Source organism: Equus quagga, chromosome 4, assembly GCF_021613505.1.
Source record: "Equus quagga isolate Etosha38 chromosome 4, UCLA_HA_Equagga_1.0, whole genome shotgun sequence".
NCBI lineage: Eukaryota > Metazoa > Chordata > Mammalia > Perissodactyla > Equidae > Equus > Equus quagga.
In genome coordinates, this window is record NC_060270.1 from 108,873,464 (window position 1) to 108,889,381 (window position 15,918).

Consider the following 15,918-nt stretch of genomic DNA (forward strand, 5'->3'; position numbering starts at 1 on the left):
GTCAGGCGTTGTGTTGGGCACTGGAGATATAGCAATGAATAAATGCCATCTCAACTCTTGAGATGTGCAGAGTTTAGTGGTAAAGAAGACATATAAAGCATTGCAAATCATCCAATAAAAATAAGCAAAAGGTATGAACAAGGACATCACAAAAGAGAAAATCAAAATCACTAATGAACATATGAAAAGGTGCTCAATCATTTGGCAAAAATTAAAAATTAACAATATCAAGTGTTGCCAAGGATGTTGGGAAACAAGAATTCTAGTATCCTTCTAGTGAGAATAAGTTAGTGATATGGAGTGTTACTGAGATGTGCATGCACCCACAACATAGCACTTCCCCTTTTAGGCAAGTATCCTGAAGAAAAATTTGTAACTGTATACCAAGGGGTATGTATACGAATGTTTATTGAAGAATTGTTTATAATTGCATGGTGAGAAAAAGTTATACACAGTCTTCATACCTATAAATAGAGGAATTAATCTTAAAATGTGCTCTAATTTAGGAAGTAGACTAATATATAGCAATAAAACATGAATTAAAACCATATTTAAACATGAATTAACCTCAAAAACATGATGTTGAAGAAATACTATTTATACAATTGATGTAAATTAAAACATTTAAAAAACTCACACCCCAAACTATACTGAGTTTATCTATGTGTTTGTAAACTTAAACACATAGACTGGGTCTATGTTGGATGAGGGCAGTGGAGCTCATGGTGGGAATTCAACAGGGCTGCCACATACAGCCACGCAGCTTGTGGATAGCTCCTGGCAGAGCAGCACAAAAAGCCCGGGCTCAAAACTTATTTCAACTATCTCTGAATAGCTTAGCTCTCTTTTGTAAGTCAATCTAAATATGACCAAATTAAATAATTTTCAATTCTGGGTGGTAAGAACATGAATGTTTTTATTTTCTCCACACGTTTTAAGTTAAAAAAAAGTTTAGGGGCCAGGCTGGTGTCATAGTGGCCAAGTTTGCACACTCCACTTTGGTGGCCTGGTGTTTACCGGTTTGGATCCCTGGTGTGGACCTACACACTACTCATCAAGCCAGGCAGTGATGGTGTCCCACATACAAAATAGAGAAACATTGGCACAGATGTTAGCTCAGTAACAATCTTCCTCAAGCAAAAAGAGGAAGATTGGCAAAAGATGTTAGCTCAGGGCCAATCGTCCTCACCAAAAAAATTTAAAAAATAAATAATAATGATGTTTAAGGCAAGGTGTGATTGCAAAAAGAAGCAATCATGATGCAATTTGATAAGCACTGTAATGTGGGTATGAGCAATATGGCTAATATGTAACAAGTGCTGGGTATGAGCAGGCACTGTGCTAAGTACAATTAACCTACATTTGTGCACTATATTTTGTATTCACCACAATATTCTGAAGAGGTAATACTTTTATTCTCAATTCATAGTGAGGAAATTGAGACTGAGAGAGATGAAGTAACTTACCCAGGTTCTGGGATTCAACCTTGGCAGTCTGATGCCACGAGCTTTACCTCTGTGCTATGCTTCTGCCCTAACGAGAGCTGGGGGCGGGAAGGCCACATGGTAAGCAGAAATTGAAGGGCTGTATTGAGTTTCTTGCTGTTCCACTTTCAACGTAGGATAGATTCAGAGTTAGGGAAGAAGAGGGATATTAAAAGAGAAGTGAAAACTTGGGTCAAAGAAGAGAAAAAATGAGAAGAAACCCTTCTTTAATTTATCCCTTCAAACATAGGGCCCTGGTACGTACCTTGCTTATGCCGAATAGGTTTTAGATGAAGATGATGACAAAAGGCCAAGGGCTTAAATTTCAGCCTTGTCCATGTGAAACCTGACTCTCCAAACTGACCTCTTATTTTTCCTGCCCCCTAGAATTTCTCAGTGAAGCTCTGGCCTTTCCACAGAGGCTGGCATCCTAGGACAGCCCTATTGAGAAATGGGAGAGAAATTGCTGCTCCCACTCCATCCTCCAGGCCCCCCTCAAGGGCTGTGAGAAAACTATTTAACCTTAGTTTCTCTGTCCTTCTCATCCTTCTATCTACGTCACAGCAATAGACGACAATTATGGTTCTTACCTAGTATGGCTGCCAGGATTCCTGGTGTAGCTGACATCCAGCTGGCCTTCAGTACGTATTAGATATTGCTATTGCTAACTAACCTTACTATCAGAGGCTCTTCCTAGGTCTCTCCTTTCTTTTTCTCTGTTTCCTTTTCTCCTGTTAGGGTCCTCCTCTGCCTTCTCCCTCCACCCCATCCTCCTTTCAGCAGTCCCAACTTTTATAGTGAAATATCTTGAAAGTTATCTTCTTTGCTTATAAAGTCTTCGTGATGGTGACAAGAGATATATTTATTTACATTTCAAAAGATCTCCTTTCAACTCAGCTTTAAAAATGTTTAAGACCCTAGGTGTTTTATTAGAATGAAGGTCACATGGAGAGTCTACTGGAAGTCGGACTCTCCATAAGGAAAAGAAGGATTTCCTTTCACCCTTCTTGTATCCTGGCTTACTGCTACCACCAGGCTGGAGGCCACCGGTATTTCACTCCCCCTCCATTTTAGCTCACGCAGTTCCTTTTATCCCACCTTCCTTAGAACTCTCCTCTGCCTCCTGAGTGCCAAACCAAGCCCATTCGACCCACTTGAGATTACTTCTGTCAAGTCATCCTTGCCTCACCCCAACCAGTAATGAGTCCCTTACTTTGTATTTCCCTGGCTTGTATATACTCAATCCATACCAACAAGTCATTGACTCACATATTACACTATGCACTATACTCTCTGTTGTTTACAAACTCAGGAGTAAAATGTTATATTCATGAAGACACATAACAAAAGTGGGCCGAATTGGATTAAAGGGAATTCTATTATAAGTGTGAGAGGTGGAAATGGGACAACCAGGATCATTCAGTTTTATTTTTTCTCCATTCTCCCACCATTATTCTATAAAGATGAGAGTTCATTTTAACTTCCTATGAAGTGTCCTCTTACCCCTTCTTACTCTCCAGGTTGGATTTACAAATTCTTTAAGAGAACATTCATTGAACTATGTTCATGGTAGTTTACTAGATACCATGAGAAAAATTTTAAAGTCTCAAGTGTGGCTATCAAGTAATGAAACCAATTACATAAACCACATGTCAAAATTAGTCTTATTATTTCATAATCATACTATATTCAAGTCATATTTCCTACCTTCCAAGAAGAGACAATTCAGTTGGTAGAAATAATCTGTAATATATTTTGAAAAATAATAACCACACTACCAAGAATTACCAAGAATCAAATGCTTGGTATTGATAGTACTTACTCAAGGAATTATTTTAGAGATCCGTTTGCAATAAGTATCAAGAGCCTTAAAAAATGTGACCATTCTCAACCAGTGTTCCTCATCTGAACCACAGAACACAGAAAATAATTTGAGTGACAGTTTCCTCAGTTCTCCCAAGGATGGTAGTGACTAGTACCACTGTAGATGCAGAGGAGAGATGGTGACTCATAGCATTGAGTGCCTTGAGGACAGTGGGTGCCTTGGGACATTAGGTCTTAATTCTCTCCTAGAATCTCAGTTGAAAAACTATAATCTCCTTTCTATAAATCCACCTTGAGGAAATTAACTGAAAAAAAACCCACAGATTTCAATTCAAAATACATCAAAAATAAAAGAGAGAAAATTAAAATGGTCAACGTTAAGGGAATGACTAAATGAATTAATACATTCTAGACAATGGACTATTAATTAAAACGGTGTTTTGGAGACTAACAGCATGGGAAACTGCTTATGTATAATGTTAAGTGGAAAAAAATAGGATACAAATTTGAATAATTGAGAGATAACTAGAAAGATAAAACCATTCATAACCACATACCTTGATGAAATGAAATACATCAAAATGTTGACAGCAGTCATCTCTGGGCGTAAGAACTGGAAAAGATTTTAAGATTTTTTTGTGTGTGGCCCATTAAGGCCCTAGGATAACGTCCCAAAGCACCTAGGGAGCTCGTTAAAATTCTGATTCCTGAGTGCCTCCCTAGATGGAGTGAGTCAGAACCTCTGAATGATTTCAGGAAGGGGTCTAGGTGATTGCTAGACATACTAAAGCTTGAGAGTTCCTGCTCTAGAAAGAGCGTGATATATCTTTGTCCAGTTTTATGAATGCAATCTAGATGAAAACAAAGTTCCTCCACGCTCCTCCTGTAGTACAAACCAAAGGCGAGGACAGCAGGAACTGGAAAGAATGAATGAAGGATGTGAATGATCACAGTGCCTGGGCCCCACACAGGCTCTAAATCCGCTATTCCTGATAGCTCTTGAACACGCTTTGCTCGTGTGTGCTGTTGTGAAAGCACAGGAGGACAGTCTGAGGTCCTCCAGAGGATTTTGCTTCTCTACCACCTCTTTTACACAAAAAGAACAAGATAATAGATAGTAATAATTCATTAAATGAGATATGGATTTCCCTTTTGCACAGTGAAATTTATCTCAGCGTCTTTTCATGAGCAAACATAGATCATTTTAATGATTTCCCTGAAATGTAATTAAATTCTGTTAAACATTACCATCTCCACCAAGGGACACTGTTTATTCTAGTCTCAGACTGAGGCTAGTGGCTCAGCACTTGTCCAAGTAAAGCAACAGCTGCCCACTAAGGATACACTGTGTTCCCAAAGCTTGGCTTTTCTTTTCTCTCCCGTCCTTTGCTCATAGTGCTAAACTAGAACAGCTGCTTTCTAGATCTTTTTCTGTGGTGTAAAGACAGTTTTTGGAGACTGTCCCACTTGAGGTCCAAGTCACTGAGCAGAGTTTGTTTTACACATTTGTTAGGAGGCATATGATTTCTGCCCTTTGAAAAAGCACTGTGTTTAATAGGATACTCTTCTGGGTCTTTAATGCTTTATCTGGGTGACAGGGCACATGGCCACATGCAAATGGCTGGCGCCATGATTTTGGAAAAGATCCAGAAGACCAGCAGCAGAAACAAAGGCATTTGGCTCCCACTGGCTTACAAAAATTGTGTGGGTTTTGACTCCACAAAGAAGGTGGCCATGGAGAAGCAGAGCTTCAGGCTCTCTGATTCAAATAGCAGGATGCTTGGCACAGAATCAAAATTTGCCTGTGACTGACATGCATGCTCATAGTTACTGCCTGAGCTTTTTACTGTGTGTATTTGTAGCAGCATTAAAATGACTATATACTGATAAACAAAATGTGGTATTTACCTACAATGGAATATTATTCAGCCTTAAGGAGGAAGGAGATTCTGACAGATGCTACAACAAGGATGAAACTGGAAGACTTTATGCTGAGTGGAATAAGCCAGACACAAAAGGACAAATATTGTATGAATCCTTTTATGTGAGACACCTAGAGTAGCCAAATTCATAGAGAGAGAAAGTAGAATGGTGGTTAATAGGGGCTGGGGAGAGGGCACAGTGGGAGTTATTGAGTTATTGTTTATTATGGGTGCAGAGTTTCAGTTTTGGAAAGTGAAAAAAGTTCTGGAGACGGATGATGGTGATGGTTGCACAGCAATGTAAATACACTTAATGACACCAAACTGTACACTTAAAAATGGTTAAAATGGAAAATTTTTTGTTATATAAATTTTATCATAATTAAAAAACATAAATTTTAAAAAGTTTTAAATGACTATATACCGTAGATGGAATAACAACAGAATGTGGATGCAGTCTACTCAGGGACGTAAAGGAACGCCGTGCTGCATCAGGCTGGCGGGCCCTGCGGGTGTGCCAAGAGAGGCAGGAAGGGAGAAGTCAAGGACCTTTGGGATCCCCCCACCCCCACCCTACCACAGGCCTTGAGATGTAGTCCACCCTTCTTACTTTCTATGGTAATGTCTCCCGCCAGTTTGCTCAAAGCCTTCCTCATGAGAGACTACTGCTGAGCGCTCTTTACAGTGTGGGATGGAGTCTGGTGGGATGGCAGGTATGACAGCAACCAAGCTGGCCTCTGGATAAAGGAGGAATGCCCAGGCCTGTCCTTATAAAAATCGGATGAGACATGTTGTTTGGGACACCTGCCACCTCTGTCAAAGCCTAAAGCCCTCTGGGCACATGCTTAGCAGCCTCCCGCCAACCCCATGTGGCCTAGGAATCCCGCCTGTGTATTCCACCTGACCTCCACCTGACCTTCTCACGTGATGCCCAGCTGCCAAACGTCCCACACTCCTTCCAACAACCTGTCAGCAGCCCAGCCGGCAGCAAGAGGCAAGAGTCTAACGACTGACTTATCTAAAATGTTAATGGCTAGCAAAGCAAACATGACCTCCCTCCTATCTTGTTTACCCTTCCTATCAGCAAGTTAAGAAACTCCAAGGGTGGAATTTTTGTTATCCCACACAAAATGAGGAGGCTATGTTCCCACCTTCAAACCGTGGTCCCTGACCCCCAGGCCTAATTTTAGGCCAGGATTGTGAATTGATCGGTCTTTGGAGTTGTGCTCTCATCAAATAGTTTCCTTAAGCAGAGAATTTGTCTCATCATCTTTGCCCCTGCAGAGACTAGCAGAATGCCTTGTATGCACTATAAACAATTCTAAAAATATTCAATGTCTGAATGCATTTCCAAGACATAGACATGGATTTTACTGGGCGCCACTCTCTTTCTCCAGACCTCACGGATGCGTGTCAAATGATTCCTTTTCTCCTCCTTCTTTGTGAATGTCAGGTAACCCCATGGCATCCGCCTATATGCCTTTTGGACCAAAAAAGCCGGGGGAAAGTGTGTGAGTTAAATCAATCCTAATAGAGGGTAAATAGGACAGACCCCAAATCCCATTCCTGTCCTGGGAATCTCCCCTCACTGCAGTTTGGATATGACATTATCAAGAGGCACAGACATGACAGTTCGCTCAGACTTTCTTTGGGTGTGTCAGTGCTTGCTGGGTGACTTCAATTTTGCATAACAACTAGCTGATCTTATGTCATTTTTTATCCTTTCTAGAGTATCCTGGAGCTGGAGAAGGAAAGAATTCAACTTTTGTGCAATAACTTAAACCAGTACAGCCAACATATTTCTGTTTTTGGCCAAACCCTGACCACGGTGAGTAGTAAAGATTTCTCCATTTCTGGTAGGTGTGGTCAGAACTGGCGGGAAACAGATTTTCAGCAACCTTGTTCTGCTTCTTGGCATTGCAGTACCACACACAGATTCACTGTGCCATCAGCAAGATAGATGTTGAAAAAGATATCCAGGCTCTCGTGGAAGAAACTGCAGTCTCATCTACAGAAAATAAATCTGAGTTCCTGTTAACTGATTACTTTGTAAGTATGGAATGAGAGAAAGTTCCATTAATGGGGAATCTCCGTCGTGCACTGAGGGATTTATTTTGAAAAACATTGAGAGCAATTGTAAAGGAAATAGCTCTTGTTTTTGACATGAAAATATTAATTTTTTTCATAGTCTGTATAAATAAGAAAAACAGTGTGTAGTTTAGAAACTAGGCAATGGAAACATGTCTTTGGTATTCTCTGGAAGGGAAGAAAGTCAAGCAAGGCTTTAGGCTGAATCTTTATACTCAGTCTTCTGTAAGAGCAATGCCAGGCAGACAGGTTTCATGATCTATAAATTTGTTGTTGTTACATGCTGTCAAGTTGGCTCTGACTCCTGGTGACGCTCTGAATGAGTGGTGGACACAATGTCCTGTCCTCCACAGCCCCTGTCAGGACCTGTAGACTCGTGCCCATGGTTTCCTTTATGGAGTCCATTCAGCTGATATTTGATCTTCCTCTTTTCCTGCTGCCTTTAACTTTTCCCAGCATTATTGTCTTTTCCAAAGAATCTTGCCTTCTCATCATGTGGCCAAAGTAGGACACCCTCAGTTTTTATCATTTTTGCCTCCAGCAATAGTTCAGGATTAATTTGCTCTAGGACCTACTTGTTCGTCTTTCTGGCTGTCCAGGGTATCTGTAGAGCTCTCCTCTCATTTCAAATGAGATTTGTAAATAATCACTGTATATCATATTGGTTGTCTATTGCTGCATAACAAATTACCCCCAAATTTAATGGATTAAAACAAATGTCTATTATCTCACAGCTTCTGTGGGTCAGGAATCCAAGTGTGGCTTAACTGAGTGCCTCTGAGTCCCTCTCAAGGCTGCCACCAAGGTGTCAGCCAGGACTGCAGACATCTCAAGGCTCTACTGAGAGACGGCCTGCTTCTAAGCTTACTCACGTGGCTCATGGTGGGCCTCCGGGCCTTGCTCACTTGACTGGAGATCTCAGTTCCTCGCCATGTGAGTCTCTCCACCTATGGAGAGCTCACAACATGCCAGCCTGCTTCCCCTGGAACTAGTGATCCAAGAGAGACAGAGCCAGAGTGCCAAGAGGGAAGAGTAGTCTTCTATAAGCTAATCTCAGAAGTGACATCTCATCATATCCTGTTTGTTAGAAGCGAGTCAATAAGTGCAGCTCACACTCGAGTGGAGGGGAATGCACAAAGGCATGAAACCTAGGAGAGGTTTTATTTCCCAGATTCCTTATGGTTCTTGCTTTTGAAAAACTTGTGCCAAATTACAAAAGCTTATTTCAAGGGCATTTGGATGATTCTACTGTCCTGTAAACTTCCTTGCCAAAAACTGATCAGTGTCCCTGGTTAGAGCCCAGGCATCTTGCCTCCCTGCTATCTTGGGGTAAGTTCTTCATCTTCTGGGGTCATGCCTCAAAGATTTTGTCCTCTGCTCCCCTGTTGTTTGTCTTAATTGTAGTGTTCTAGGAGTTGATCATTATACCAAAATCTGCAGGAAGAATTCGTGATCTCTCCTCCCTGTGCCCTCTGTCGTATTTCATTCAGACCTTCAAGGTCCAGATTGGGGTGCTCATTCCTCGCTGTGTTTAGACCTGACCTGCTGGTCATTTTCTCCTATAGGATTAAAAGTATAGCCAAAGTCAACATCCCAGGACTCCTGCTCAGGGAACAAGAGATGGGGGGAGAGGGAGAGGCAGTTAGATCTGGGCACAGCAATGAGTCCTGACCAGCTTTCCCCTTCCCCACCCTCCAAACAGCAGTGAGTGGCCAGCTATTTCTTCAACTGAATCTTCTTTTCCTACCCTGGCAAAGGCAAAACAAATTAGCATTAGCGATGTCTCTTCGAAGCAGAAACGAAAGTAGAGATGGGAGTGGAAAGGAAGACTTGATTACATGGGGAAAGTACTTTTTTTTTCTTCCAAATAGTGTAGGTGATCCCTGAGATGGGAAAATGTGCAATAAAATATATTTATCACTTTCTTATAAAAATCCTTCTATTGACTAACCTGTCAATAAAATAAGGGTCATTCTCCTTGAAAATTTGACTAAACTTCTATTGAAATTTAAGCAGTCACAATTTATCTTTCATTGACGTGCCCGTGGAAACTTTTGGTTTCTATGAAACCAGACTAACTACATATCTGTTGTCTAAGAGAATGGACTGTATCTCCAAATGAGTGAATAGGATTTTCTTAATATCCTCAAAGCAACACACGTCTGAAATCTGACTTTATAGTCATTGGCAATAAGTGTAGACTGGCTTTTATCTAGTGCCATGTAATTTACATGGACTAGGGTAAGACAGGAGAACAATCTGAGTGTAAATATTGGAGGGTATGACCAGGGTGAAAATATCAGTAAGGTTACTGTAAAGGCCATGTTCAAAAGATTGTGTCCGAGGTTTTATATGCCTCCTCCAGTATCGATCTTCTTCCAAATAAATCTTTGGATGAGAAGGACGAATTTAAGAAAGTTAAAGGATGGCAGTATACTTGATCCTTAAGTTGACCCCATAGTCAGCTATCCCTGAAAATACATTTTAAACAGTAAGTGTCCCCAAACAAACGAAAAAAGTTGGGGTCTGGTTTGGAAGCCAAAGTATGATGTGCATTCTTCCAACAAGGACGACTGAGGGCTGGGACTTGGCATCCTTGCAGTTTATTGAGAGCTCACCTGGGGTGGGACATCAGCTTGGGCCTCAGCCCTGGGCAGGCATGTGAAAGAGTGGATTCGGGTAGAGAATTGGGGTTCACAGGGGTTGGGTTTCAGGAATAATCACTAGCTGTTTCGTCTTGGAACTTCATTTATTTCTCTGAGTGTCACAGGTAAAATGGAGAAAACAAAACCAATCCCACAGAATTATTGTAAGAAACCCATGTAATAAAGAAGATAAGGAAATCTTTTATGATATATAATACATGATACATAAACAGAATATTTTTATCCATACATTATATTTTTATAATGGCCATTCGCTTTGCTCTAAATCCTCACCCCTCCCTTTCTTCATGGCTGTCTAAAGCTAATCTCTCCCTCAATATTCAGGATCCTAGTGTTTCTCCTTTTTTATCAGTCCTGACTCCTCCACTTTCATCTTCAGTCATTAGTTTTCCCTCTTTCTTCACCAGTTTCTGTCCCTCTGCTACACCCACGTTCAGCCACCTCCCGACCCGACCGACTCCATCCTAATCTTTTTTTCGTTCAACCCTGGAAATAATGTATGTAAAAGCTGAGATATCATTAATGACTTCTCACAGCCTACTTAGTAAAATCCCTATTTCGGCCTGAAACTCTCGCCTAAACCAGTTAGACAACTTTTTCTTCCACTATGTTTGCTCAAGCAACAGGTCTGTTTACTGTTCCTGGTACCTTTCACGCAGTCCTCCCTGTGTCCTTTGCTTGTGCCATTTCTCCTGCCTGGAGTACCCTTTGCCCTACTTCCCTTTGACCGAAAAATCCTGGTTAAGTTTTCAAACCTCTTTGAAGCTTTCACAGCCCTGCCTTGGTGAGCCACACATTCCTGTCTGCACCATTCCTGAACGCACGTGGCCCTCACTTGCTACGTCTCCCACTGTTACACTTCAAGGTCTAACTAAATTATAAACCCATTGTGGGAAGAGCGTATGTGTTTTAGCTCAGGTGTCCCCAGCAGCCAGCCAGCACAGACCACCATAAACATCTGTTCCACTCCTGGGGCCGTCCTAGCTTGAGGCACCCGCGTGATGCTACATTTGGATTGTCAGAGGATGGTTTCTTAGAAAGCAGGTCTAGAGCAGTTAGAGCAAGCTGTATAAAACCAAAGGCTACCCTGCTTTTATTTTTTTTTACTTTTTTTCTTCAGTGAAGTTAAAATTAGGTCCAGTCGGTGAAAGTCTCAGTGTGATTAGGAGTAGCTACTCTTCCTTTTTCACCCTTAAATTGTTAAATATCCTTTTTTTTTCCCTAAAGGAGGAAGAGCCTAACAATGCAATGAGTAAAGAGCGACAAGAGTCTTCTATAAAATCGAAACTGTTAAGACTGCAGAGAGATATTGAAAAAGCCTCGAGAGACCAGGAAGGTGTGTAATGACTCTGTGGATGGCCCAGGAAGGGGGAGGATTCTACTGGGAGGTTCCATTCAGAGTTAGGGTGATCCTGCTTTTGCTCGTTGGGAGGGGATCATCTCATTTAGAGAACCATATGTCAAACCTAATTTATGTGAATTAAGAAAAATAAAAAAGAAGAAAAGAGAGAGCAAAAAGTGGAAAATGACATTTGGTCTGTCTGTGAGAGCTATATAAGTACTATACCACCATTTCCAGAAATGTAGCATTTTACTGTGTTTCTGAAATTGGCTGGAATGAGGGACAATCCATCTGTTTCAAAACATGGTAAACCTCTTGTGCACAGGGCTTTTGGTTTCTCATTTCTTTTTAAACTAACTTTCTGAACGATGTGAAAAATCACTCAAATCAAATCCTACACTTAGAAGTTAGGCATGCTAGAATGTACAGCAGCACTAAAACGATACAGATAATAAAAATGACTCCACACTTCTGATTCTCATATGTGTGGCTTCTTTTATGTGGAACAGAACAACCTATTGCAATGTAATACTTGATCGAAAATCCAAGAGAGCAAAATGATTACAAATGTAAATACCACAGCAAAGGAGAGCTTACCATTACGGTAAATGTCAGGAATCCTCCGTGGAATGGGTCAGCAAGGAGGATTCATAAGCTCATCTTGAAAAATAACAGTCAAGACACTTTAAACACCAGTATTTCTCAGATTTCATTAAATAAAAGTGAAGGTCACCCATTTAGTAAAATTTAGTAACAACTACATACGGAAACTGCCCTAATGGTTTAGGAAATTCTTCTGGGCTCAGGGCCCTCTGAGCGTGACCTCTTCTCAGCTGTGTCCCCTTAGGACAGGCTGAACAGTGACTGAGAGCATGACTTCATTTTCAGGCCTGGGACGGATGCTGAGAGCATACTCGAGTGACTCCTCCTTCTCAGATGCGGACAGTCAGAGATCAACAGCGGCCTTAATGGACGAGGTACATATTTGCAGAGTGCAGTTTCCTAGATTTAATGATGAAAGAGTTATTTTTAGAATGCTTGTTTTCTGGCCCATTTGACCTCTGTTTGCCTTTCCTTTCTCATGACACAGAACGATCTAGTCAGAGAGCTTGTACGGTCAGCTCCTGGACAAATAGTTTGAGAGATCTGGGAAAATCTAACTACTTGGAAACGTTCACTTGAGTATCCTCCCAGGAAGAGAATTGTGCCTAAAATAGAATTCCCCAAAATAGAATCATTCTTTCAGGATCTGGAAACCACGTGTACTTTAACCCAGTTAAGAAAAGTGACCGAAAACACAGGGTCTGCGTTCAGAAAGGTCTGTATTTAGATCTAGCTGTGCTGTTCACAGGGACCTGGGACGGCTTTAGTTTTCTCGAAAGTAAAATGGCAATATTGGTACCTACCTCAAGGGTTTTTGTGCCGATGAAATATTATCTAGAATATGCTAGCACCATGTGCAGATGAGAGCTCAAAAACTGGTAACTGTTATTAAAATGGTGTTTTCCATTCATTCCTCAGCTAACATCAGGGTCTTCTGAGAATAACAGGAGAAAGAAGAGATGTGACCACACAGAAGGAAGAGGGTAGTCTGGGTGTGAGGTGAAAGCTTTTGGGGAAGCAAGGAGCAGCTTTAGAGGCTGAGGTTGTTTTGAGGGGAGGTGGGTGTTCTGTGGGGATTGATGGACAAGGTGGCCACTTCAGAGGTACTCGCGTCAACAGGGGAATTAGCAAAGGTCCGTGCATTTTATAGAGGAATAAAAGCAAACAGATATACATCACCTGTGTGTGCAAGATAAGGGTTTTCTGCTGTGATCAGAGTGAGAGGAAGTTGATTGGGGTTAATCTAAGAAAACTTCAGGAAGAAATACAATTTTTAGCCATGTTTTGAAGGATACAGAAAACTAACCTGGGCCTGCTTTCCTTCCCTTCATATAGCCTAACAATTCTCTTCTGACAGTAGGTACCTAATGATTCTGTCCAAATGGGCAATTTCAATCATTCTTTGGTGAAAGTAGGCAGATGCAGCCAGATATATTTTATCTATTTGTTAGCAAAGGCTTCCTTTATTGGTGGCACTGTTGCAGAAACAAACCTAATGCTTCTTGGGAAAAGAAAGGCCTGAATTCTGTTCACTTGGGAACAGAGGTATAACACATCTGCAATGACACACAGCTACAATTTTTATGAAATGATAAAACAGACGATAGGATGTTTTCTGTGACAGCACAAAATGTTTCATTAACTAATTTGATGCAAATAATATTTGCCATAATAAAGTCATATAGAGCATTTTATGATGGCATTAAGTTATGTTTATTTCCTTGGTTATTCTTGCATAGAACTTTGTCATTGTCATTACCAGCATAGAACATGTATTAGGATCATCAGGGTACATACTGGCGTGATTCACACAGTGGAGGATGCAAGGCGGGAGAGGATCTGACTTCTGAACTCCTGGTGCTTACGATCTAGTGATGGAACAAATATAAACCTTCAAAAGGTGGATGCCAAATATCCATGTAACTTCATTGCACACCTCTGCACTTAGTAGAATGAAACTTGTGATATTGGTAGATTTCATGTTACCCAGGTTTCTTGCAGGAGGAAACTCTCTTTCATTTAAAGTCTTCCTAATTCATTGTCTCTTGGTCCTTGAAGCATCACATTTGAAGCGAGAATCTTGGCAAGGCATGTTTGAGAAACTCTTGTGGAAACTGGAGGTATTTAAGATAGACATTGTCTTCAGATAGTGGAAGAAGTGCCACATAGAAAAGGAAAGAGTCTTGCTCCGTGATGCTCTCAAATGCAGACTAGGTCTAGTGGCAGAAGGTAGGGGGAACTTCTGATTTCACCTTAGATAAAACTGCCCCACAATGCAGTGGATTGTTCAAGGCGTTAGAGCTCTTCCCCATCAGTTGGAGGTGTCTGGTCCATGGCTGTGACCCCCTGGCAGGGATGTTAGGATTAGGGATCCCCATGCTTCAGGTGTGGAAAACAGAGAGAGAAGGCAGGAGAAGATTGAATGAGCAGGCCCCTTCCAATGTTTAGATTCTGTTATTTGATTTATCCTGACTGAACACAGTCTGAGAAAGAAATCATTATAAAGTTTCTAGCTCAAGGTTAAATTGAGAACAGGAAAAGACTAGGAGTGTATCTTTAGCTTCACTCTTTGTTTTTGTACTCAAATATCCCAGAATATTGTTTCCAGTTTCCAGAAGTGTTACTGCAAACTTTCTAGGTAATATAAGACTTTGCCTCTTCAAGAAAAACCATAACATCAACAACAACAACAAAAACCTCACTTCATATCACTTTAGTTTGATTCCATTGATATAAGGTCAGTTCTGTTCACAATGTTGAGCGCCTAGGGCTCAATTGCCTTTCTGCAAGGCCCTCCAAAAGTCACCTTCTGCAATTAACACTTGTTATTCCCTTTCTCATTCCTCAGCAGAAAACTGAGTAAAGCTATTCATTGCCACAATGTACCTGAGTAACGTATCTGTCAAGGTTCCCGGCTTACCCTGTTTACAAGAGCCCAGAATAAGACTTACTCAACAACTAAGGCTTTCCTCTAGACTGCTTAAATGGTTCATTTTTTTCTCTCTTCAGCATTTTCCGTGCATATCTGCACAGGAGTTGAATGTGTACTTTTCTAGACCTCTTTGTCATTTTGGAAGTTATCCTAGTATATCCCTTTACCCACCCAGTTGTGCCTCATTTTCTAGAAATTTACTCACATGGCCAAATGATGTATCCACAGACAAATTTGAAACTAGACCTTTTGCAAGCAAACTCCTATAAACTGTCGTCAGTGTTAGCAGAACTTGAGAAAAGACCTCAACCCAGCCATCCCTGTAGTAACTCCATCTTCAAGTGGAAAGAAAAGGTAAAATTTTAAGAGATTGATTGTAATTTCTTGACTTGGCTTGCTGGGTGGAATGGCTTAAAGAGCATCAGGGCAAAAAAGCTGTTATGAATTGTATGTGCCATGTGTCCCAAATCCCACTTGCAGAATTTTAAGATAAATTTATTTTTTTCCTTTTAAGCACAGAAACAAGAGCTAAATACAAATGAATATTTCTTTGTAGACTAAGTTAATATAAGTTAAAAACACTTTAGATTCTTTCTTCTTCCTCTTCATACTTTGACTTTATCCTTTGAACATGAAATTTGTATTAAATCAAAATTTTAGTATTCACACAGACCTAAATTGTAAGATTTTGTGACATGCGTTACTCTCATCCATTTAACACAGTATATAATGTAGGTAATGCATGAGTACAATTTTTAAAATTCACACACACGTATTTTCCCAGGGTTACACTCTTTAGGAATTGATGGTGAGCATGTGAATATACTGGGTAGCTATTGCTTGTAGCTGTTTTCCATTTCCTATCAGAAGGGGGAGCTATAACCATCTTGCGATGAAGGGACAGTTTTCTTTCTAAGAAACTCGAGTTCTAAAACGATCTCAATCATTTAGACAAAATCATGATAATTTCACTTGCATTAAAGCCAATTAAAGTTGAATTTGTAGAAATAGTGTTGAAAATGTTATTATTTGACCTTCAGGTGCAGGTCAGAATTGC

The 15,918-nt window shown here is 40.7% G+C and overlaps 1 protein-coding gene across 5 annotated transcripts in view; it reads left to right on the forward strand.

The window, feature by feature from the left end:
* The window catches only part of NOSTRIN (nitric oxide synthase trafficking), a 64,976-nt gene that overhangs the window by 44,606 nt on the left and 4,452 nt on the right, over positions 1-15,918 (forward strand). For all 5 annotated transcript variants that reach the window (XM_046659614.1, XM_046659615.1, XM_046659616.1 and 2 more), the window contains 5 exons: positions 6,960-7,058; positions 7,154-7,279; positions 11,212-11,320; positions 12,215-12,303; positions 15,090-15,215. In XM_046659614.1, the coding sequence (XP_046515570.1) occupies positions 6,960-7,058; positions 7,154-7,279; positions 11,212-11,320; positions 12,215-12,303; positions 15,090-15,215 (549 nt within the window). The remainder of the gene's footprint in view (positions 1-6,959; positions 7,059-7,153; positions 7,280-11,211; positions 11,321-12,214; positions 12,304-15,089; positions 15,216-15,918) is intronic.